Source organism: Gobio gobio (genome assembly GCF_949357685.1).
Source record: "Gobio gobio genome assembly, chromosome: 4".
NCBI classification, from domain to species: domain Eukaryota; kingdom Metazoa; phylum Chordata; class Actinopteri; order Cypriniformes; family Gobionidae; genus Gobio; species Gobio gobio.
The window spans coordinates 33,341,213-33,366,645 of record NC_137100.1 but is presented as its reverse complement, the minus strand read 5'-3'; the positions used below and the strand labels follow the sequence as shown (position 1 = coordinate 33,366,645).

General features: G+C 38.2%; 1 protein-coding gene across 1 annotated transcript; it reads left to right on the top strand.

The window, feature by feature from the left end:
• The first annotated feature begins 764 nt into the window (after positions 1-764).
• Positions 765-25,148, top strand: cspg4ba (chondroitin sulfate proteoglycan 4ba). Its single transcript, XM_079816170.1, has 10 exons — positions 765-1,006; positions 3,260-3,423; positions 5,702-9,274; positions 9,741-10,214; positions 10,379-10,555; positions 15,291-15,489; positions 15,960-16,091; positions 19,483-19,655; positions 20,007-20,190; positions 20,701-25,148. The coding sequence occupies exons 1-10, from the start codon at positions 949-951 to the stop codon at positions 22,737-22,739; spliced, it is 7,173 nt and encodes a 2,390-aa protein (XP_079672296.1). The 5' UTR covers positions 765-948; the 3' UTR covers positions 22,740-25,148.
• Positions 25,149-25,433: the final 285 nt, after the last annotated feature.

The window sequence follows — 25,433 nt, the reverse complement described above, 5'->3', positions numbered from 1 at the left end:
TGTGTGTGTGTGTGTGTGTGTGTGTGTGTGTGTGTGTGTGTGTGTGTGTGTGTGTGTGTGTGTGTGTGTGTGTGTGTGTGTGTGTGTGTGTGTGTGTGTGTGTGTGTGTGTTTTTGTGAAATATCAGGACACAAATGTGTAGGCCTATAATGACATGGGTATGACATAGCTATTACAAAAAGAGGGTGAAATATGAGGACGTTACCCATGTCCTCACTTTTCAAAATGCTTATAAATCACACAGAATGAGTTTTTTTTCACAGAAAGTAAACTGTGCAGTTTCCTGTGATGGGTAGGTTTAGGGGCAGGGGCAGTGTAAGGGGATAGAAAATACGGTTTGTACGGTATAAAAACCATTACGCCTATGGAATGTCCTCACATTTTACAAAAAAAACCCTGTGTGTGTGTGTGTGTGTGTGTGTGTGTGTGTGTGTGTGTGTGTGTGTGTGTGTGTGTGTGTGTGTGTGTGTGTGTGTGTGTGTGTGTGTGTGTGTGTGTGTGTGTGTGTGTGTGTGTGTTTCTATAAAATAAAAATAAAAGAAATTCCAGTCAAGCTGTAATTTTGTCAAATGATGATGCTGAATGAAATAATGGTTCTAATTTACATATATGAATATAGACATAGACAATTTGTTAGCAGTTCTGTAATATTATTTCACTTTAATAACTGTAGTTTTCCAAGTACAACATGGTCTTAAATACGTGAACCTATCGGTGCTGTTGGCGGGGTGAGGGGCAAATATCTGAAGCTAGAGAAAGCTCGAGGACTCGGAGGCGGAGTTTGAGTTTCTCCTCCAGTGCTCACCGCTTGCTGCTCGAACAGACAAGTTTGTGAAAATATTTTTAAGTGAGGAGTTACCGAGCCGCCATGAATTTGTTAACACAATGGTTTTAAAACACACTCTTTCTCCATTTCAAGCGGAATGAACACGCTCCATTGATGTTAAAATGAGAGCGATCCTTTTAAACGGACTACTCTTGCTCTTTGTCGGACTCGCACAAGGGGGTAAGTTGTTTAAATTGCTGAAGTAGGCTATGGCTAATGTAAAGCAAGTAAGAAGGACATTTCAACATTTCCCTTTGTGTAAAACATTTGAGTTGGGGGATTCAGCAAGAGCAAGCGGGCGATCTTTAATTTCCCCCAAATATCATGCACCAGTGGACAGTAAGGCAATGACTTTTGAACAACCAGCCTTACTGTTTCTTATGTCTGCTGTCTGTGGAAGGAGAATGTCTTGTCATATTCTGTTTGTGGAATAACTGACGTTAATACAAACAAATATATTAAAATATGCATGTATTCAGTTGACTCTTCATAACCAAATCATGTTCTTTCCCAGTGTTGCATGTTCCTCCGAAATCATGTCTGTGTAAGTTTGTTGTGTACAGAAAGTAACAGTCATGATTGCACAGATTTGTGGCTTTCAGAGATTTCATATTCACAGTTTGCCAAATGTCAGTACAAGGTACTGAAAACAGCCTTTTTTTTGTGTTATTAATATCAATGAAATGCTAGTGAATCACTGCATTATGAAAGCAATGCATATTATTAGCCTGGATGCTTATTCAAGTGGTCATGTTTTTCCTAACTGTTTAAAAAAATCTCATAGAACTATCCAGCATCATTCAAAGCGCCGTATGTTAAAATGAGAGTTTTATTAATTAATAGTAGTTAATTATGCTGATTCCTGTGGTGAACATTTGAATATTAGTGTCATTTGCAAATTGTGTTAAATTGTTGCATCATTTGTTTAGTGTTGAGCTTCACAATAGCAATTCCACTGAATTATCAAGATGTCTTCTGTGGTCTTATTTTGGAGTGCAGTGTCCAGACTTATAAAATCTCCAAGATGTCAGATGCAAGTCCTCTTTGTGCAATAAAAAGAGACTAAAGATAGTGGCATCCTAGTTTTCTCCTCTCTTCGTGTCAGTTCAGGTTTGTTAGTATAACTCAAGCCACAAAGGTTCACCTCAATGTTTAATGTTTATTATTATTGTAGAAATACTTTTGATAAAATGTTTTGTCTTAATATTGCTCCTTTGCATTTTAGACCAATATGGTTTAATATGGCTCGACATATAATTACTAATCATTGCGTTGTAAATGTTATTGCAATCATATATTCCATAATACAATCTTTATTTCCACAATTATATTAAGCTATTTGTGCCAGCCATGCAAAGCCATGCAATGAATCACATTGCTTCACTGAACTTTGCATGGTGCCTTGAGCATTGTAAATAAAGGACTTAAAAACTAATAAATATTCATTCAAACAGAACATTTTATTTATGCAACATGTAGCATCACAAATGAGTAATGACACCACAGTAGACTTGCATAGTTTCACAGAATTACACTAAACATCAGTATGACATTCAGTCCTAAAGTAGAAGTGTTCTGTAACAAATTGTGGGGTGTAATAGTAACACTTGCAGAGAGAGGTTGATGAGAGTGTAGAACACATTAGTGTAGATTAAAGGGTTATGTGGAGTGGCTGGGTTAGAAAACAGCTGCGTCCAGGCCTCCATCAATGGACAGCAGGGCTAAGACAATGTGGCCATGTCAGAGTCTTTTATGTTGAGAACAGGGTGCTGTCAGGGCAGAGCATGCCAGCACATGCACATGGGTATCACAGTGCTTCCCTGGCGCCATCCGGCCTGTCCTATAAAGACAAGTGTTGCTGTTTTTATTCATTCAGTCACTTTTATTTAATGTCTATGTGAAAATCTAAATGTAACTTTTTAAAGGGATAGTTCACCCGAAAATGAAAATTCTGTCACCCTCATGTCGTTCCAAACCTGTTTGATTTCGAAGAATACAAAAGAAGATATTTTGAAGATTGTTTTAAACAATAAAAAAAAATGTATTCCCCTTTTTTCAAAATACTTTATTTGGGTTTTCCACAGAAAAAAAGCCAAAAAAAGAAGAAAAGGAAAAAAGAAGAAGAAAAGGAAAAAAAAGCCATACAGATTTGGATTGACATGCGATTTTAATTTTTGGGTGAACTATCCATTTAAATGTACATAATCTTCATATAAATCAATTAATTTTAAAGTCGCCAGTTTAAAAGTGTAATTGAAAAGTGATTACGTTTAATTCACAATATTGAAACCCATTAACACTAGGTAAAAAAAAGAAAAAAAAAGAAAGTAATATGCAAAGCTTCACTCTGCTTCATTTGAATGAACTCATGGAGCATTCAGGGCAAACAGAAAAGGGAAAAAAACGTCATAGGTGATGTTCTCTTATCTGCAGCTTCATTCTATGGTGATGGATTTGTGCAGTTAAAAGGGACAGAGTCGTCTAGCCGTAACACACTGCACGTTCGTTTCCGCACCTCCAGCCTGAGTGGCCTGCTTTTCCTGGCTGCAGGGCAGAATGATTTCCTGTTGCTGGAGATGAATGCTGGCAGACTGCAGGTGAGTCACGTGTTGCTACTTCACCCTCAGCAATGTTTAGATCTACATAGTTTTGATCTACGAACAAGACTACATGTAGGAACATGTCAATAAACTATTGTACAGAACCATTATAAGGATAATGTTAAGTTGCTGCAACATTTAAAAAATATATAATAAAGTTGTATTTCTGAAAGCTTTTTACAATTCAACACCATCCTCTTCAGATGAAATGAGGTGGTGCATTTTATTCTGGCCTAGTTATGATACTGTGTTGCTTCACCACAGACTCTTCCACCATGGCACCTTCTTTTAAGGTATACATTACAAACCCGATGATTGCACTGACTTAAGGGCTGAAGAATGTGAGCTCAGTTGACATTGTGAGAGAAGTAGGTACATGACTGGAGGATCCTAATATTGGATCATATTAAATCAATTCCCACAATGCAGTTCAAAAACTTTACATGAATTTCTGAAATGGATTTTGGTTTTTACATTTCTCTCAGTGGCAGTCGCGTAAGATTCCTTTTATAGATGATATCTTAGGGCTACAACAGAACTGATTATGCTGAACCTTTTTCCTGTAATTTAAAGTAGCTTTGAACTCTCACATCTATCTTTTTGGTCATTAAATTGTGCATTTGCTATCCTTTGGCTGTGACCCTCTTTGAGTACATCACAGGTTATAATTGCTTTCAGTTGAGGAAAAGCTAGACCTATTCAGCAAGCCTTGACAAGCTTGTCTTAGCTGACTCCTGTAAGGACAGTGACATTTCATGTTAAAGGTTTAGTTCACCTCAAAATGAAAATTTCCTGATAATTTACTCACCCCAATGCCATCCAAGATGTCCATGTCTTTCTTTCTTCAGTGGAAAATAAATTAAGTTTTTTGAGGAAAACATTTCAGGATTTTTCTCCACACAATAAACTTCAATTGCAACCATAATGTTGAACCTCCACATCAATGCAGTTTCAAAGGGCTTTGAAGTGCTTACAATGGTACTGCGTGATCCCAGCTGAGGAATAGGGTCTTATCTAACGAAACGATCTGTAATTTTCTAAAAAAAATTCAAATGTACATACTTTTTAACCACAATTGATCGTCTTGTGCTGGTCTGCAACGAGCCAGGCATTACGTAACGTACGTTGAAAAGATCACGCCGAACGTGGGCGGAAGTACCGCCCCATTGTTTACAAAGCGAACGTTCGAAGACTAATACAAACGCTTTTTTAACAAAACGGTTAAAACAATTATAAATTAAATACTAAATATCTCATTCAACATACAATAAAATTTGAATGATCCTCCTTCTCCACACTTTTAAACAATGTGTAAACAACCCATGTTCGGCGTGACCTTTTCAACATATGTTACGTAATGCCTTGCTCGTTGCAGAGCAGCACAAGACGATCAATTGTGGTTAAAAAGTAAATACATTCAAATTTTTTTTTAGAAAATGATAGATCGTTTCGTTAGATAAGACCCTATTCCTCAGCTGGGATCACGCAGTACCATTTGAAGCACTTCAAACTGCCCTTTGAAACTGCATTGATGTGGACGTTCAACATTTTGGTTGCAATGGAAGTCGATTGTGTGGAGAAAAATCCTGAAATGTTTTCCTTAAAAAACTTAATTTCTTTTCTACTGAAAAAAGACAGACATGGATATCTTGGATTTGTATTGGGGTGAGTAAATTCTCAGGACATTTTCATTTTGAGGTGAACTAATCCTTTAAGAGTAAAATTGATTTGCTGTAGACAAATGCTAATGATTAATGATTAAAAATAAGCATGGAAGATCACTTCATGAAAATGAAGTCCTAGTTTACAAACACATTTTCTTTGCAATTCAGAGACATGGGCTTTCAAACTTTTTGATGGCTTTATATTTTTTATCCATTCATACAGTGTAAAATATATTATAGATATTATAACTACAAAATTATTTCCAAAATTAAATAACTGGCTTTTATCTTGTCACTGTACTGAAGCCAAAGCAAATTATTAACATATTATCTGGAGAACATTTACTTTAAATATCTTAACTGTTTACTTTAATTTTTTATGTATTAACCTAGCATGAAAAATAAACTTTTTCAATTCAGATTTACTTGTAAAGTACATTTCACAAAAACTTTGGAAAAAGGTCTTTACAATTTTCCACAGACCACCTTGCGGTTTTCTGGAAGTCCTTGGACCCCAGTTATGTAAAGTGTATTTTGTAAAAAATAAAAAATAGTTTTTATGTTTGATTATGTAATGACAGTTTTTTAAACATTGTTTCTGTCATTCACAGGTAAGGTTGGATCTGGGCTCTGGAGAGCAGATCCTTCTCTCAGACGGTGGAACCCAGCTAAATGATCTGGCCTGGCACACTGCAGAGCTTCTGCATGAGTTCTATAATGTCACACTGACTGTGGACAACCACTCCAAAACCAGTCTGCGAATGCCAGGCCCAGAGCGAGAGCTGCACATCAACGACGGCCTATATGTGGCTGGTACTGGAGGTTTGGATCAGGGTTATCTGTCCAGTGATCTCAATGGCTTCCGTGGTTGCCTCGATGAAGTTATTTTTAATCAGCACAATCTCCTTTCATCACTGAGGCCCTACTCTGGGTTCAAGAATGTCTATGAGGTTTCCCTAGGGTGCAGCCCTCAGTTTTTTGCCAATGAGGATGACCCGATAAGTTTTTTCAGCTCACAGGCTTACATATCGCTTCCTCCTTGGACGGCACAACATGAGTGGGCTTTTGAATGCTCAATCCACACGTCAGCTGAAGAAGGGATCGTCATGTACAGCTCAGCTCGACAGGGAGATTTTGTCGCCCTGGAGATCCAGAAAGGTCTCCTTGTTGCCGTGGTCGGTAAAGATGGAAGTAAAACAGAACTACGTTCCCTCACCTTCATCAATGACAACAAATGGCATGACATTAAGCTCTTTTTCACTCCAAAAAGCCTCCAACTCACAGTAGATGGAGAGACTGTAAAGTCCATCATAAGCTCCAGATCAAAAGCCTTTCATCTGAAAGGTTTCCTTTTCCTTGGGGGAATCGATGACGGCACACGTTCTGAGGTCAGAAAGGTGGGTCTTTCCTCTGTAGCAGGGAAGCGTGTTAAAGGTGGCTCCTTCAAAGGATGCTTCAGAGACATTAAAATAAATGATGTCAAAATGGGTCTCCCCAATGCTGTGGTAACCAAAGACATCTCTGTTGGCTGTGATCCTGAAAAGGAGCTGGATATAAGCACCACAGTAAGCCCAACAACCCTTCCCATGACCCTCGTTGACTCTGTCACTCAGCTGCCACCCATCGATGTGTCCACCCTAGCCAAAGGTCTTGTCAAGAAGTACGGACACAGTTTTTTACAGCTTAGAAACCTTGTTGTCCCGGAAGGGGGTCGGGGAGCCTTGGATTCTAAGCATATTAAAGTAAACCTAGATTTCAAGAAGCTTGGCATCCGTCAGTCTCAGATCATCTTTAGGATTGAAGAGCAGCCGGTGCATGGTCAACTTAGGCTTGATGTAGACCAGGAGCAGGCTGAGCATACATTCAGCATGCTAGATTTGTGGCATGGTAGGGTGATGTACATCCATGGAGGATCTGAAGATCCGCAGGACTACTTCATGTTCTCTGTATTCTCCAGTAGCAGAAAGGAAGTGCCAAGCTATCTGAAGGGACACAAGTTGTACCGGTATAATGTCACCGTTACGCCAACCAACGACGCTCCTGAGTTAAGTCTACCTGAGGGGAATCTGTTTATTCTTCTGGAGAACTCCAGGAAGAGGCTGACCACTGATGTTCTGAAGGCCATAGACATTGACAGCAATTACACAGACCTTGTTTATTCAGTGTTAGGGAACCTTAATTCCGATGCAGGATATTTGGAGAATGAAGACAATGCAGGTACACCAGTAACTTCTTTCTCTCATTCAGCTCTTGTAGACGGTAACATAAATTACGTCCACGCGGGTGTGAGGAACTCTAGGATTGTGTTACGAGTCAGTGATGGGGAAAAGGTGAGTAACACAGTGGTGCTTAGAATCATGGCTGTGGGACTTGAGTATAAAATCTCCAATAACACAGGTCTGGAAGTGACTCAAGGAGAGATGTTTCTGTTAAGCACCAACCAACTGGCCGTCTGGACCAATGCATTGAAGCAGGTGGTTGACATTCGTTATGATGTAGTTGAGCAACCAAGATTTGGTGAGCTCCAGAGGATGCACTCAAGTGGAGAGTGGAAAATCACCAGCTCGTTTTCCCAAAGAGTTCTTGAAAAGGAGCGTTTGAGGTACCTCAGCACCTACCAGTCCATTCAAACAAGTAATAGCACTGACCACTTCAAGTGTAAAGTAACTGTGGCCTCCAGAGCTACTGAAGAACTGGTGTTTCCCATAAAGGTAAAGTGGATAGACTACACAATAGAGAACAATGAACCTGTAGAGCTGGACAAAATTACAAGAGCTGTAATTGACCCTGAGCATCTGTATGTAACAGCACACGGTGTGAGCTTGTCTGAGGATGAGCTTTGTTTTAGATTGTTGACTTTACCAAAAAGAGGAATAATTGAAGTGAATAATGCCAAGTTGGATGTGAATTCCACATTTTGTCAAAGGGATATCACAGATCTGAAAGTCGAATACCAACTTGTGGACAGATCGTACGAGGACACCAGTGATGAATTTGTTTTCCATGTATTCTCAAAGCATGCACATTCTGCTAGTCACATATTTAAAGTCAATATCAAAGCAGATGTCAACAGCATTTTCATGACAAACAATGGGCTGTCACTTCTTGAAGGTGAAAGTAAACTCATCACAAAGGATGAATTGTTTGCTGAAACTCTGAGCACTAAAGAAATGTACTACACAATCACAAAGATGCCGCACCATGGGAAGCTAATGCGAATCAACTTGTCTAACTCTACGCAAGACTTTGACAATATTATGTCCTTTACCAATCAGGACGTTCTTGAGGAGCGTATTATGTATGTTCATGATGACAGTGAAACAACTTTTGATAGTTTTACCTTCATAGCTTCCACAGGCCCAGTAACAAAACGTTCTATAAGAGATAATGACATTGGTTCCAAGGAAGGCATCTTTAACATCTCGATACAGCTGGTTAATGATGAGAAACCCATCCGCATTGTAGACAAAGTTTTCCATGTTGTCAGAAATGGACAGAAATTACTTACAATCGATGACCTGTGCTACCATGACGCAGATTCAGACTTTAGCGATGGGCAGCTTGTCTACACCCGGCGTGGCATCCCGATGGGGGATTTGGTTCTTGTGAATGACACGTCACATAAGCTGTACCAGTTTCGCCAAGAAGACTTGGAACAGAAACGAGTGCTGTTCATTCACCATGGGATGAACTCTGGCCGTTTTGTCCTCTTTGTGTCAGATGGCAAGCACTATGTGTCCTCTCTGTTGGATATTAGCACACAGGATGCTTATTTAAAAACTGGCAACAACACAGGCCTGTTGGTTCAGAAAGGGCAAGCCAAGACGCTTAGTAATGCTAACTTTAGTGTGGATACAAATCTTGACATCCAAAATGACAATGACATAATATTCAAAGTCCAAGAGGCTCCAAAACATGCCAATCTGTATTTAAAAGACAGCAAGACAGAGTCATTCACCCAGAATGACCTGAGAAATGGCTACTTGTCTTATCATCATGACAACAGTAAGAATCTTGCTGATGTTTTTACACTCCTGGTGGAAGCAAAGGACCTTCGGCTTGATGTTAAAATCCATGTGAAGGTGTACCTGGAAAGCCATCAAAGGCCACCCATCATCCTTCATAACAAAACCTTGCTGGTGGAGGAGGGGAAACCAGTCAAGATTGAGAGCAGGAAACTCAAGGTAAATATCAACATCAGTTAGAGCTTTTTTATTGGGTAATTTTTAGCATTATATTGCTGCTTCAAATGAATCATGTTATAGATTGATATCTTTTACCAATCACAGGTTATTGTGTAGTTGTTTGAAGGGTCTTATGTTAATACACTAGAATGAATAAGACTTTCCATTGCTACATATGAGGCAATTTAGAATGAATGATTGACTTAAATGAATCTGAATTTCTAAAACACTATAAGAGAGACTAAATTCGGAGTAGTATACTAGAATACTATGCTATTCCGAATTCAGCCAGAGACTGGACAGTTTCATCATTACTTGTTGGAAAAAGTAGCTTGTTACTGGAAAAGGCAAAAAAATATGCTGAATTTTTTTTTTGTTAAGTTAGTAGTGTCGCTACTTGAAGTTAGTTGCCCACGAGGCTGTATGTTAGATACAGAAATAAAATATTATGTCTGTTTTTCTTCAGGTGACTCATGAGGCTAGTTCACCCTCAGAAATAACCTTCACCATCAAAGTTGCTCCATCTCATGGCTATTTACGGCATTTCATTGAGAGTAAAGATCAGTACCAAGGAACACTAGAGGACCCATTAGTGACCTTTTCCCAACGGGATATTAATGATGGCAACATTCAGTATGTACAGGTGGCACCTGGCCAAGTGAGTGATTCATTCACCCTGGAGGCCAGCAACGGGGTCGCAGAGGTCAGTGACATCATCATGTCTGTGGATGTCATCCCACACCTTATACCCATTGAGGTGTCTAATATCACTCTGAAGGAAGGGGCATCTAAAGCTCTCACAGAGGACATCATCAGAGTAAAGAACCCACATTTCTCAGGCCTCAATTTTGTGTACTACGTCTCAGAGGGTCCCATGCATGGCCGCATTGAGAATTCACGTTTCCCAGGGATTTCCACAACTTACTTTACAAGAAAGCAGGTAAATTTTTCCACTTTTGAACATATTATATTGAAAAAATAAAATATGAAAAGGCATAAACAATCACCTAGAACCGTTTTTATAAATTATTATATTTATTTATATCTTGTTTTATTATTTTTAAGACACTTTTTCATATATATATTGCTGTTTTTAAATGGCAGGTGGAGCAGGAGTTTATTTATTATGTCCACGACAACACAGAGACCTTGGAGGACCACTTTACTGTCACAGCAAATGACACAGACCTGCGAAAACACAGTGCACCATGGACTGTGCATGTCCAGATCACAGCCGTCAATGACGAGGCTCCAGCCATTACAGCCAACAGGGTTCTCAGGGTGAGATTACTATTTATAAACCTCTTTTTATGACTGAGGTTATCTGAGGTTCCAGTCCTAGGAATGTTTTATAGAGTATGAGGACTCTGCTGAGATCTGAAGAAAATATGTTGAAATTTGTGTACTGTTTTAATGTTTTGTTCCGACAGTCCCTTTGTTCTCCATCAGTCAAAGGAAATGTTTTATATAATTATTTTATATTTTATGGATTGTGATTGTGATATTGACATTGTGTTTGCCATGTAAATAGCTTTGATGCTAACATGGGGTCCGTTCTTCGTACCTCACTAACTCAGTTAGCCGGATTTGATTGTTGATGATTTGGCATGATCTTGGATTGTTTGGTTCTTCGACGCTCATCCTGGACTTGCTGTCATAGCAACAGGTCCGTAAGCTTAAACCTGCTCGCGAGCAGGCTTATTTCATGTAAACAGGATTAGATTGCATCTTGAGGTGATACTTAAAATCTGTCCCAGCCACTGCTACTTTATTACAAGAGTTCAATCATTACTGAACCAGGGGCAATAATAATAATTTTAAATAATAATAATATAGAAATTTTTAATTGTATATGTATATGAGAATGTATATAATATTATCATGTTGTGTATAATACTGTAGACACAGACACTTGATGGAGCGATTTATTTGTGATGGAATAATTACTTTATAATTTTATTGGAGGTTTACACACATGTTGTACAGTTAATCTGAGCCGTGCATTAATTTAAGTGATGACGGATATTATGGGAGTGGCTTGATGCAGCGCAGGAGATGCAGAGAATTTGATCTTGACCCTTAAGAAACTTTAATACTGTCACGTTACAAATCTGCTTCAAATTGAATTAAAAATGTAAAGGGTGTACAAACACTGTATAAAATCGTGAATATAAATAATTGGTAATCATGTAAAAAAAAAAAAAAAAACATTTATCATTGATCTATTATAACTTTTATGTTGGTTTGGTCGTTTAGCTGTTTCCTTATAAAGGTCTAGATATTTGTGGGGGTTTTTGTGTAATTTGTCAGTTTTTTGCCAGGTGGCTTTTTTAATTGTATGATGTCATTACGTTGCTGTCTTGACGCCAGCCAATCGCTGCATTGCTGATCGTGGTTTCGAGTATCGATGCATCTGCCCTCTTCAGGGAAAACAAGAAAGCGCAGTAATCTTAGATCATTTAATCCAGATATTTAAATCCAATCCGCAAATTCGTTTGAAGAACCAAATTAGCCAGACATCAGTTATCACGATTAAAAGATCTGGGATCTGTCAAATCATCTCTGATGTATTAAGAGAGGTACGAAAAACTGACCCATGGTGTTAATTCTTTTTTTATAAACAAACAAATCCATCAGTTGAAGAATAGAGATGCGTACACAGTTGTTTCCCATAGTTGAGACCCATAAGACCAAGCTACTAATTGTAGACATGAAAATTATTGGCTTTAACTTCAAGAGAAGTCCAAGTCACAGATCACAGACCAGGGACAGCCAAATGTGCTGCTCCACATGCTTCAGATTCCTTAAGACATTTCAGTGTTGTGCTTTTCAACTTTAGGGATTTGTCAGCTGAAAAACCCTCACAACAGTACTTACAGCAGGTTTTCCTCTAGCTTTAATTATTGAAATTACATGATTTTAAAGGATTTTGCTTGTTGATTTCAAACACAACTATTTAAATATTTATAATACCCACAAGGTGGCTCACTACTGCTACTTTTAAAATGCATGTTTGCTTACAATTAATGAGAATCTACAGTGCTTTGTATTCAATTGTTCAACAAGGTTTTAGAGAAATTAGACTTGTCATAACTGTAATGTATTTGTCTACATTAATGTCTTTTCTTTCTAAATTGACTCCATTCAGATTTACAGTGTTTCTATTCTTTCTTGAATCTTTAATTTGAACTTTTTTTTAAAGCTACACTCTCTAGAGGTTAAAAAAACAAGAAGTTAATAAGCATAACAACTTATGTTATGCTTATGTTATGTTAAGAAGTTATGCTTTGGCGCTGCTCCTCTGCACGGATGAGTGTGGTTTGAGGTACCAGTGTACACATGGATACAGAATATCTTATCAGAGCAGATGGACAACTAAATAACATTTTTGCTTGCTTGTTTTTAAACAATCATTGCTTGATTCCCCAGAGGTTTGCCATTTTGAATGATCCATAATCAATTTAACAAACTTTCCGATTTGTGCGTCCCACATCCAGTGCTATTTTTCTCTATTTACAGATATGATGTGACACATGCGGGTGAAGGCCACATGCATGCAATTTACTGATAAATCTGTCCCAACAGCTCTAAAACATAAATCTTTATTTTTGTATCTCCTCTTATTAGTTTTTTTTTTTATTGAATTTTTTTATTATCTGCTGAAAGAGAATCTCTATTGATTCCTCCTGATTCTCTTGATTATCCTGATTCCACTTTGTACTCTTGATAATCTGGCAGATTTTTTACAATGTGGAATCCCAAAAATCCTCTTATGCTGGAGTCAGGATGTCTCCTCTTCTGTGTGTTTTGTATTGTTCTTTGGTATCTGATTAGAAGATCAGCATTCAGATTAGTTGAGTTAAGATTGTTTTCCCTAAACTGTGTTTAGTTGGAGTAAGATTCAATCAGAGTTGAAAAGTTCACCCAAAAAATAAAATTAACCCATGGTTTACTCACCCTCAAGTCATCCTAGGTGTATAAGAAATTCTTCTTTCAGACGAATACAATCTGAGTTACATAAAAAAATATCCTGGCTCTTCCAAGCTTTATAATGGCAGTGAATGGCTGTTTCTGTTTTGAAGTCCATAAAAGTGCATCTATCCATCATGAAAGTGCTCCACACGGCTCTGGGGGGTTAATAAAGGCCTTCTGAAGCGAAGTGATGCGTTTGTGTAAGAAAAATATCCATATTTAAAACTTTACAAACTGTAATCTCTAACTTCCGCTAACTGTTATACAAGCGTTCACGAGAGACTGGCATTCCATCAAATGATGTAGGACGCAGGCGTAGCGTACGTTCCGGTGACGAACGCAGAAGAGCAGAGGATAGAGCAAAACAAAACTTAGCTCTTGTGAGAACCAACATATACTTACTCGTCCTACGTCATACGCTGGTATGCCAGTCTTCCCCGTGAACGTGCGTATGACACTGTTAGAAGAAGTTAGAGATTACAGTTTGTAAAGTTTTAAATATGGATTTTTTTCTTACACAAACGCATCTCTTCGCTTCAGAAGGCCTTTATTAACCCCCGTGAGCTGTGTGGAGTTCTTTTATGATGGATAGATGCACTTTTATGGACTTCAAAACAGAAACAGCCATTCACTGCCATTATAAAGCTAGGAAGAGCCAGGAAATTTTTTAATGTAACTCCGATTGTATTCATCTGAATGAAGAATGTAATATACACCTATGATGACTTGAGGTTGAGTAAATCATGGGCTAATTTTATTTTTATTTTTTGTGAACTATCCCTTTAACCCTCTGGGGGTCTTCGGTCATTTCTGACCCGAATTGTTTTTTCTTTTTAATGTAAATTTTTTTAGTTTCATCGGAATGGTCCGAAACTTGGTGACTTTATTGGTACTTGGTATATGAACACACAAAACAATTGGGGACAGGATTTGAAAAGTCTAAGTGGTCGTAAAAAAATAGTCACAATCAGGGTCTTCGGGTCAAAAATGACCCCCATAGGAAATTAATTGGAAATTTGCAAAAAATATGAAAATACTGAGTTTTTTTGTGCATACAATCTACAAATCAGCCAGGATGCAGAAAAAAAGGACTCAACAGTGAAGGGGTGAATCTCTAAAACATCAAGAGTGCAAAACAGACCAAAAAACTCACACACACACACACACATAAAAACACAATTAGCTTTTGGAATGGCACGCGTTAATTTGTGTGTGCGTGTGTTTTTGTTTTGCACTCTTGATATTTTAGAGATTCACCCCTTCACTGTTGAGTCCTTTTTTTCTGCATCCTGGCTGATTTGTAGATTGTATGCACAAAAAAACTAATTTCCCATTAATTTCCTATGGGGGTAATTTTTGACCCGAAGGTCCTGAATGTGACAAAAAAATTTTTTACGACCACTTAGACTTTTCAAATCCTGTCCCCAATTTTTTTGTGTGTTCATATACCAAGTACCAATAAAGTCACCAAGTTTCGGACCATTCCGATGAAGCTACGATGTTATTTAAAAAAAAATAAAATGCAAGATCCACTATTGTGGTAAAAATCTGCTATTGTGTGATAAAAATGCTCAATGTGTCCACCAGATGGCACCGATCTCATTAAAAAAATTGCTTTCATGAGGCCTAGGCTTGACTCTAAAATGAAATACAGCTTTAATAAAAATAAAAATGATATATATATATACATTTTTTATTATATTCAATGGGTAAAAATGGGTCATAGTTATTGCATAAATATTAATTATTAATCATGAAATTATCTCAAAACACCAAAAAAGAAAAGAAAAAATATTATTTGAACAAAAATATATTTCATTGATTTTACTCAAATCTTTTTTTATCTTAATCCCGCCCTCCGGGTCATTTTTGACCCGAAGACCCTGAGTGTGACCCATAAATGAAGACCCCCAGAGGGTTAATAAATGTAACTTTAGATTTCCCTAACAATATGCCAATTACGATTCAGTGTAAGCTTTTGAATGAACTACAAGCCTTTCAAGCACTAATCTGTGCCTCATTTTTTGTATGATTGTTTGCTCAGGTGTGGGTTGACTCTGTCACAGAAATCACAAGTGAGGATCTGAATGCAGAAGACGAGGACACGATCCCTGAGCAGCTGGAGTACATCATTACCCAACCCAGCAATGGTCACCTGGCTCTGAAGACTGCCCCTAACAAGCCCATCATGAACTTTACTCAAGCTCACATTGACCAGAGACAACTGCTTTTTGTACATAATGGTGAGATATCATAAACAACCATCTTAATTTATTTTAAAAAAGCATCTTTCACATTATCAGATCGTTTTGACAAAGTCTGTGCCATTTTGTTTCAACCACTAGATGTCAGTGTTGTGCTTTGAATCATAGCACAGCATTGTTCCTCCCGGTCTTGTCCCTTTTAGGCAAAAATTGGTTTGAGTGTTTCAGAATAATTGCTTTGTCTTGCAGTTTGGACATAGTGCACTTCATCCAACAGGTTCAGTTATGAATAATAAATCAAATTAGATTGAGATGGAACCTTTAATAAATATTGTTTTTGAGGTTTTGAGACACCATGTTTAGTATAAGCTGGTCATTACGTGAGACAACATACAATTAGTTGTTTAATTATGTGGCATCAAAGGTTTAAAAGTTTCTCTGATGCTGCAGTGCATTGTGTGCTATTTAAATTCCTGGAAATGATGTTGTTTGCTCTTTTTCCTTCTTAGGCCCAATGGCAGGAGGCTTCAACTTCCAAGTGAATGATGGTGTGAATTTTGCTCCCAGAAAGATATTCAGTATTACAGCTCGTGCCCTTGTTCTTACTCTAGAGAAGGCTGGACCTCTTAAGGTGTTTCCAGGTAATGCTGAAATAACTTCAGGTGAACTTTAGCAGTGATCTGGTATATTCTGCCACATACAGATTATCTATAAGGAAATAGTTTCTGTGATATCAAATATTAGATGATATTAAGAATAAAATAAATACATAAAAAAACATTGTAGATACAGTATTTTAGATCTCTGTAGTACTTGAAAATTAGACCACGATTTACTCTCCCTCAAGTCACCCTAGGTGTATATGACGTTCTTCTTTCAGACGAATAAAGTTTTTTTAAAACTTCCTCTCGCAGTTTCTCTCGCTACATCTGATGAGTGTAACTGGTGTGAAATGTAATGATAAGCATTTTGAACTGCGAGAGGCACTACACTTTTTCCTTAAGTTGAATACAGAAGACGGTCCGCCGGAAGCTAGATAATTTACTTTATAAAGTTTTAAAGGTCCCATGGCATGGCATTTTTCTATTATTTTATAATGTTTCCTGAGGTGTACTTATATTGTTAGTATGATTTTTACATACAAAATGTCATAATATAGAAATAAAAGGCATTTTTTCTATACTGTTATTACCCCTCTGGCTGAATGCCCTGTTTCAATGGGTGTGTCTGCTGTGAGAGTTCAGTGAAAACGCCCACTGTTGTGATTGGCTGACATCTTTGCATTTGAAATGAGTGTTAGATTATGTTGCGGAGGGGGCGTGGTTTAGGGAGGCACTGCATGCATGAGAGAGAGAGACTGACAGGGCACTCGTGAACCACAGAGAGATGGAGAAAGTTTTATTGTACTGAGTTGTTGAGAGCGCTGTGCTTTTAGCGCGAGCTTAATTGTAGCTGAGAGTTCTGAATAAACAGTCCCAGTCACGTCGACTCTGTCTTCTTCCACCTTATTCTACGAACTTTGTAACACATGTAATGTACCATCACAGCCGTCGAGATGAACGAATCGTCAAAGTGTGGATTATAGCATTATTTTATGATCCATTCCTATCACATGAAAGGCTGCAGTGATGAGCATTGAGTACACAGACAGTCTGTTGATCGCGTGAATGCAGAGATCTCATCATTGCAACGCGTTTTCTCTCACAAAATGCTTTCACCACAACAGCAAACACGACATCGACATGAATACAGTAAGAGCTTTGTGCTGTATAACAGCGTCATTCATTATAACGGCAGTTTGGGCAAGTGTGCAGATACACTTGCGACGTGTGAATGACAGCTCCGGACATTATAAAGAGTGTTCTTTGATCGCTCTCTGTAGTTTAATCACTTAAATAACTGATTTGTTTCATGCTACTAACAGAAACGATCGTTTTAGTCACTGGCTTGATTCACTGATGCATTACGCTTAGGGCATCAAGACGGCGATCATTAAACGATCTAGAAAGAAAGTCTGAGTGAACTTGAATGATTAGCTACACATCAGAAATCACTGATCACAGATCAGGCATTATGAACACTGTTACTCACTGTTTGTCGCGGTGCTGTCGAATCCATATCGTAAAGTCTGTTTGTAAAGCCTGTGCTGACATTGCGACTGATAAACTGAATCCATTTTCTCCACATTCCCTGGGCAAGCAAAGCAGAGGAAGGGGAGGTAACATTTCCTGGTATGACGTCATAACAGGAAAAATCAAGATCAGCTCGTATGCGCTCTCATTTTCTCAAAGGCAGAGAAAGACAGCCAGAACTCGGTTTACACCCATCAAAATTTCTAGCCACTTGGGGACCATATACAGGCTAGGGGAAATCATATTAATGTTAAAAAAAACTCATAAAATGAAATTTTCATGCCATGGGACCTTTAAATATGGATATTTTTCTTACACAAATACGCCACTTCGCTTCAGAAGGCCTTTATTAACCCACCAGAGCCGTGTGGAGCTATTTTATGATGGATAGATGCACTTTTATGGACTTCAAAAATGACACAACAATTCACTGCCATTATAAAACTTGGAAGAGCCAGGACATTTTTAATAGAACTTCTGATTTTATTTGTCTGAAAGAAAAAAGTCATATACACCTAGGATGACTTGAGGGTGAGTAAATCATGGGATCATTTTCATTTTTGGGTGAACTATCCCTTTAATTGTGAATGGAATCTCAGGCCGTATAAGTACCTGAACAAATTGGGCTCTCCATCTCTTTTTATGGAGTTAAGAGTAAAATAACGTCATGTTATTCACAGCAGTGAGGTCAGCATCTGGCTGCCTCGCATGCCAAGTCAGAGCACCAGATTGACGCCTCCTTTCCGCTCTGTATAAAGTCAACAACGCTGTCTCCGCCCACTCATACACAGTTAAGACTTCTTAGTCTCTGTCTGAGCATCAACACAGTGTTTCATGCTTTCATAGTGTTTCATGGTTTTTCAATCCTAAGTGCAACGAAACCTTGTAATAACAAAACAGCTTTAATTCTCTGGCTATAAATAGCTCAGTGGGGAGCCTTTGAACACTGCACTTACACTGTAAAAAGTCCCTAAAGTTATTAGACTGCAGTCATTTGCTTAATTTTAGAAACACTTACTCAGATGCCACATAGAAAAAGTGAAAAAAAAAAAACCCAACTGCTGCATTTTCAAGTTCTGCTTTTTCTGCTTTATTTCAATTTTATAAATGGCTCTAACAACACTTAACTAAATGGTAGCATCTAAAATAGCTTTCTGTTTCACAGAAGTGCGCCTGACTTCTAATGAACTGAATTTATTTGTTCATGAAGTTCATCAGCCTTTGAATGTTACTTTCCAGTTTATTTCATTACTTTATTCCTAATAGATTTTTGTAGCTTAACATGGACAGCAATTTGGAATACTATTAAATAAATAAGTAATAATAGATTATAAATTAATGAATCGACAGTACGTTTGATCAAAATATCCTTTATTCTGTTCAAATTAGAGCCACTCTTTACAAATGTTTCTCAACACCACATCCTGTCATGCTATTCTTGTGGCTTTTGTGCTGAATGAGTCGCCAGGGCTTCTTTCAAATTGTTAGACATAACAGAAAACTATAAATACAGAAAGGATGACCTTCCATTTAAGATCATGAAAGGAATCAGTTGATTATTTTAGCAAAATCTTTCTTGTAATATAGCAATGTAACAAGGTCAAATTCAGTCACTCAAATTTGCATTAACACAAGTAATCTGAAACAGGATCTTCAGAATCTACTTTCCTACCCTTGATTTTTGACAGTGTTTGAAGCAAATATAAATTCCAAATTTGTTTTTGGTTGTAATTTCTGCAAAAAAATGCAAAAAAAGCTAAACATTCCCATTTCAAAGCCCATGAGCTACTATACACCAGACAATGTGGTGTTGTTTATAGCATGTACCAGCCCACTGTGTTGTTTTGGAAGTTTCCAGGGCTATTCTTATTGTTTTTTTGCTTTTTTTTTCTTCATCTAGGCTCCTTAGCCATGATTTCAAACAACGTTCTTCAGGCCATAACAAATGACGATACCGGCATCACAAATCGGACCATTTATTTTACTGTGATCAATCCACCAAAATTTGGAAAACTGGTCAGTTTGCAGGCAGACAAGACCACAACAGATATTTCATCCTTCACACAACAAATGGTGAGTGTTTCCAACCTCTTTTCCCACATCAGTGCCATGCATTTCAGAGTGCAGGGCAATTAATTATAAATTTACTTTAACTATGAGCATAATCTGAGAGCCTGTCATGTTTGAAAGCTGAATGTAACATGTCCTAGTTAGCCGGCACAAGGGGAATTGGTGCTAATATAAGCTTTTGCTGATACTTCAAACGTAGAATGACACAATGTTGATATGCTGAGAGAGTAATAAGAATTAAATGTGTTATATCAGTAAACAATATTTTACAGTCATGTCTAAGTTTTTTTTTTTTTTAGGATTTGGGGGGCATTTTTTATGTTTTAGTTACTCATGCAACTGTAATCATTACAGGTGGATGCGAGTGAAGTAGCATATCAGCAAAGTCATGGGACCTCTCTGGGATGGGCAGCGCTAGATAAGTTCTCATTTACTGTGTCGTCTCCTCCTGCTTCGCTTGAAACCCAGACGTTTGACATTGACATTTCTTATGAAAATGTTGGACCTGAACAAAGTTCTGTGCTCCTCAAAAATAAAGGTACAGTGTGAAAATCTGACAAAAACAATTAATATTAAATAGTCGATAAAGAAGAGTCCCAAAGCATAAAGAATTTTCAATTATTTATACCTCTGTCCATCAGTAAAAAAAATATTTACGTTGTTAAAAGAAGTCTCTTATGCTCACCAATGCTGCATTTATCTGATCAAAAATACAGTAAAAACCATAATATTGTGAAATATTATTACAAGTTAAAATAACTGTTTTCAAATTCAATATATTTTAAAATGTAATTTATTGCTGTGATAGCAAAGCTGAATTTTCAGCATCATCCTTCAGAAATCATTCTAATATGCTGATTTGGAGCTCAAGAAACATTTCTTCTTCTTTTTATTATTATTATCCTTAATATTAAATGGAAAATATTAATTAAATATCAATATTAATATCCTAGAAATGGTCAAGTATACTCTGTATACTTAAATATAAATCTGATATTCTGACTGAAACGTCATGCTTTTGTCAAAGAAAATGTATCTTTTTTTTCAGGTGTGGAGTTAACTGAAGGAGATAAAGTGCTAATTGACAAATCAATGCTGGACGCATCCAATCTTATGACTAAACAACCTGAATCCAAGCGCAGTTCTTATGAGGTTTGGTACCAGGTCACATCTCTTCCACAGCATGGCGTCATCGTCGTTGGGGAACGAAATCTTACAAAAGAAAAGCCCAATTTTTCTCAGTTCATTCTAAACAAGTATGGAATCACATACCATCATGACAACTCCGAGACCACCCGCGACCATTTTGACTTTGATGTGTATCTCAACCTAAAGAGCAAACCCCCATCCCGTCCCTTAGATACAGAGGTTGTGTCAGAAACATTCAACATCACCATAATCCCCATAAATGATCAACCACCTATTCTAAAGACCAAAGCCCCCAGCCTTAAAGTTGTTCAGGGGGACACCATGATTATTGGACCCAACCACTTAAGTGTGGTTGACCTGGATAACCCACCCACTGACATCCAATACACTGTGATTAGAAAACCTAGCAATGGTTTCCTAGCCATTGCAGAGCACTTGAACGAGTCTGTGGACTCCTTCTCTCAGGCTCAGATCAATAATGGAGAGGTGTTCTTCGTCCACGATGGCAGTCCTTCATCTGGTGCGTTTTACTTCAGCGTCACTGACGGTCATCATCGTCCGTTATATAAACTGTTCAATCTGGAAGTGATAGAGATCACTATTTCACTTGTTAACAATACAGAGGTGCTACTGGACCAGGGACACACTTCTGTAACCCTCACACGGTCACAACTCGCCGCAGTGACCAATGGTAAAAACACTACAGTGCACTATAAAATAACAATACCGCCACAGTATGGTAAACTCCTACTGGACAATGAGGACGTCACTGTTTTCAGTCAAGATGATCTCCAGGCGGAAAAGCTAAGGTATCACATGGTCAACCTTGAGTCGTCCCATGATAACTTTGAGTTTGCGGCCTTCACAACAGAAGCGAACCTAACTAACCAAGTAGTTAATATCACTGTGAACCCTCTTATTAAGTACACAGAAGGGGCAACGTTTCCAAACGGAATTCGTATTAAGCTGAAGCCACATTTGCTAAATGTGTCTGAACTGGCTTTGTTGAGTGGTAATGACCCATTGTTTGAAATAACATCACTACCGGAGAATGGCAGGATTGTCAGGGTGACGAGCGGCAAGGGAAAGAAAGCCGAATCTGTGAGCTTTTTCACTTTTAGTGAACTACAGCAGGAGAAACTGGCCATCGAGTTCAAGGCCAACCTGACGGGCGTCCATGAAGTAAATGACTCTTTCGGATTTGTGCTTAAAGCCAAAAACGTCCAACCTGCCAATGGGATTTTCGCTTTCAGCATCGTACCTCATGTTCCCACTCTGGAGATGTCAACAATGATCCCAGTGTCCACAATCGTACCCATTTTTCATAACCAAACCGCTGCAATGAGTTTGTTTCCATCCACAACACCTTCACCGGTGCATACGACGCAACGGGTGACCAAATCCGGGTCACGATTCAAGGGTCGCAACCGTTGGGGTATTTCAAATGGCGTTGATATGGGTACCACTAACCTAAAACCAACCCATGGGGTGGAGGAGAGTTATCCCATTAATGATAACCCAGTGAAAGTAGAGTCCGTTTCCCAGACAGGCTCCTCAAATTCAATGATTATCCTTTTGCCCATTCTTGCTCTTCTGCTTCTGGTCATCATTGTGGTCGTGTCAGTGCTGCTCTTAAGAAGGAAATGGAGGAAGAAACCAAAGCCTTTAAAGAGTACATCAGGTCTTCCAGCTCAACCAGACAACCCGTCCCATCAAGACCAGCTACAGTGGCCTGCAACTGTCCCCATCGTAACCGTCACTCCTCTTACTCCAAGAAACGCTGGAAGTTCAGCCATAACTAGACTGCAAACCAGAAGTGAAAACTCCCATTATGGCCCATCTGTGTCTCTGTGCTCTTTCGAAGACCTGGAGCCCGAAGCTTCACAGCTTTGCAGGACCACCAACCCCACCCTGCGAAACAATCAGTACTGGGTATGACCTTCAGATTCATCACTGTACTCTCTGATAATCACTGACTGAAATGTGATTTAAACACTACATTTTCTTATGTGGCCCCAGAAGTCAATGAACTATGTATACTGTTTATTTGGTTTTTGCATAAACATGTATTTACAGCCTTGATGTTTGCAAATATTGTACATGATCAACATTTTCCCAAGAACCCATGCTAGGGAGGAAAACATAATTATGATGAGATTTGGGAGTAGTGTGACATACATCTGAGTGAAACAGATTATCGGAAAAGATGTAGGGCGGGACTTCGTTTTATGTATCTGTTGTTGATTAGATTGAAGCCGATCTGAACACAATCTTGTAGTCAGAAGAAAGGGAAGGGGTTTAAGTAGTTTAAATGATTGGAGAAGTCCGACATACACTATTTGCCAAAAGTTTTGGGACACATGCCTTTACATGGACATGAACTTTAATGACATCCCATTCTTAATCCATAGGGTTTAATATGGAGTTGGCCCACCCTTTGCAGCTATAACATTCTTCTTGAAGCGCATTTGTGAGGTCAGGCACTGATGTTAGACGAGAAGACCTGGCTTGCAGTCTCCGCTCTAATTCATCCCAAAGGTGTTTTATCAGGTTGAGGTCAGGACTCTGTGCAGGCCAGTGAAGTTCCTCCACACCAAACTCACTCATCCATGTCTTTATGGTCCTTGCTTTGTGCACTGGTGTGTAGTCATGTTGGAACAGGAAGGGGCCATTCCCAAACTGTTCCCACAAAGTTGGGAGCATGAAAGTGTCCAAAATGTCTTGGTATACTGAAGCATTAAGAGTTCCTTTCACTGGAACTAAGGGGCCAAGCCCAACCCCTGAAAAACAACTTCACACCATAATCCCCCCTCCACCAAACTTAACACTTGGCACAATGCAGTCAGGCAAGTACCGTTCTCCTGGCAACCGCGAAACCCAGACTCGTACATCGGATTGCCTGACAGAGAAGTGTGATTCGTCACTACAGAGAACACGGTTCCACTGCTCTAGAGTCCAGTGGTGGTGTGCTTTACACCACAAGCACTTTGCATTGCACTTGGTGACGTAAGGCTTGGATGCAGCTACTCGGCCATGGAAACCCATTCCAGCTCTCTATGTACTGTTCTTGAGCTAATCTGAAGGCCACACGAAGTTTGGAGGTCTGTAGCTATTGTAGCTTGAATTCACTGAGTTCCTGAGAGGCGAACCATTCTTTCACAGATGTTTGTAGAAGCTGTCTGCATGCCTAGGTGCTTGATTTTATACACCTGTGGCCATGGAAGTGATTGGAACACCTGAATTCAATTATTTGGAGGGGTCGCCCAATACTTTTGGCAATATAGTGTATGTCACCAGATCCAGTTATGACATATTGATTAAAAATGACAAGGTCAAAACAAAAAGGAAATGTATGCATAGATGAATCATTAACAATAAGATCCATAACATGAATTTAGAAAATACTGTAGTGTGAATTTCCTTTTAATGCTGACTTATTGCTGAACAATTTTTAATCCTCATTGGCAAACCAAGTATTTGAGAATGTTCTATTGTATTTCATAGAAAGTTTCTTTTTTGTGCATTTTCTAAATGCAGTCATTTTTGAAGACACAAGTGATTCTGTTTTTTGTTTTTTTTTTAAGAGTAATTTTTGTGTCTACCTCAGATAACAAAGTCAAAACAAGAAAACAATGTATTACACTGAAATCATTTCAATGGGATAACATTATGTGTTACTATGTTTTGTATGAAACTGAAACTATTTAAAGCCGTAAGGATATTTATTTATGATTTTAGAATTTCTGAAGTATTATAATTACATATATTCCAGTACGGAGAAAATATAGGTGTGGTGTGCACATTTTAACGACACAGCTATGTATATTTTGGGTACGTTTTACTTTATGTGTGTTATATATTTGTGTGTGTCATGATGTAATGTTTATGTAAATGTTTTTGTACTCTCAGGAACTTCTTAGAAGTAGTACCATACAACTTTAAATGATGCAATGCGATGAAACCACTGGATTCTTGCCACTGATTTCTTTATTTGTGGTAAATAAAACTCTGGCTCACAGTCTCTGCTCTCACTTACATTTGAACTACATATAGCATTCAATTCAGTATATTCAATTTAGCAGCTGTGGTGTGGTTATATTACTACATTTATGAATTGTAGTTTTTGAATATGCTGTATGTAGCATAGCATTTTTATGCCCACTGCATGTACAAAAATGTCAATGTGGATTTCAAACAACCCGCAAGCTGAAACTGAATCCACTCTATTTACAGTAGGTTCAGTCCTTCAGCAAATTTGTCACTGTATATTTTTCCTCATTTACGAGCCATTTGTCTTATACACTGAATAGTTCTGTCAATAAATGGAACATGTTCTGCAATCAAGCCATCTTGACTCTTGTCTTCTTGAGTAAGCAAAGTGTTTTGGAATTGGCATTCAAATTAAATATATCGATACAGACCTCATTTCATTATTCAGATGTATATTGTGGCTTTTTGCCTTATACACTCGATCTACTCTTTTGGATGTTAAGAAGGCATACAAAGATTAAAAACAGCGAGGTCCCTCTGGGGATGTAATTGCTATGATACGTCATTCCTCGTATTTAATTACTGTGATTTCAGTTAATAGGTTCTAAAAGTGGCTTTTTCAACTACTTTCCAGATACATGC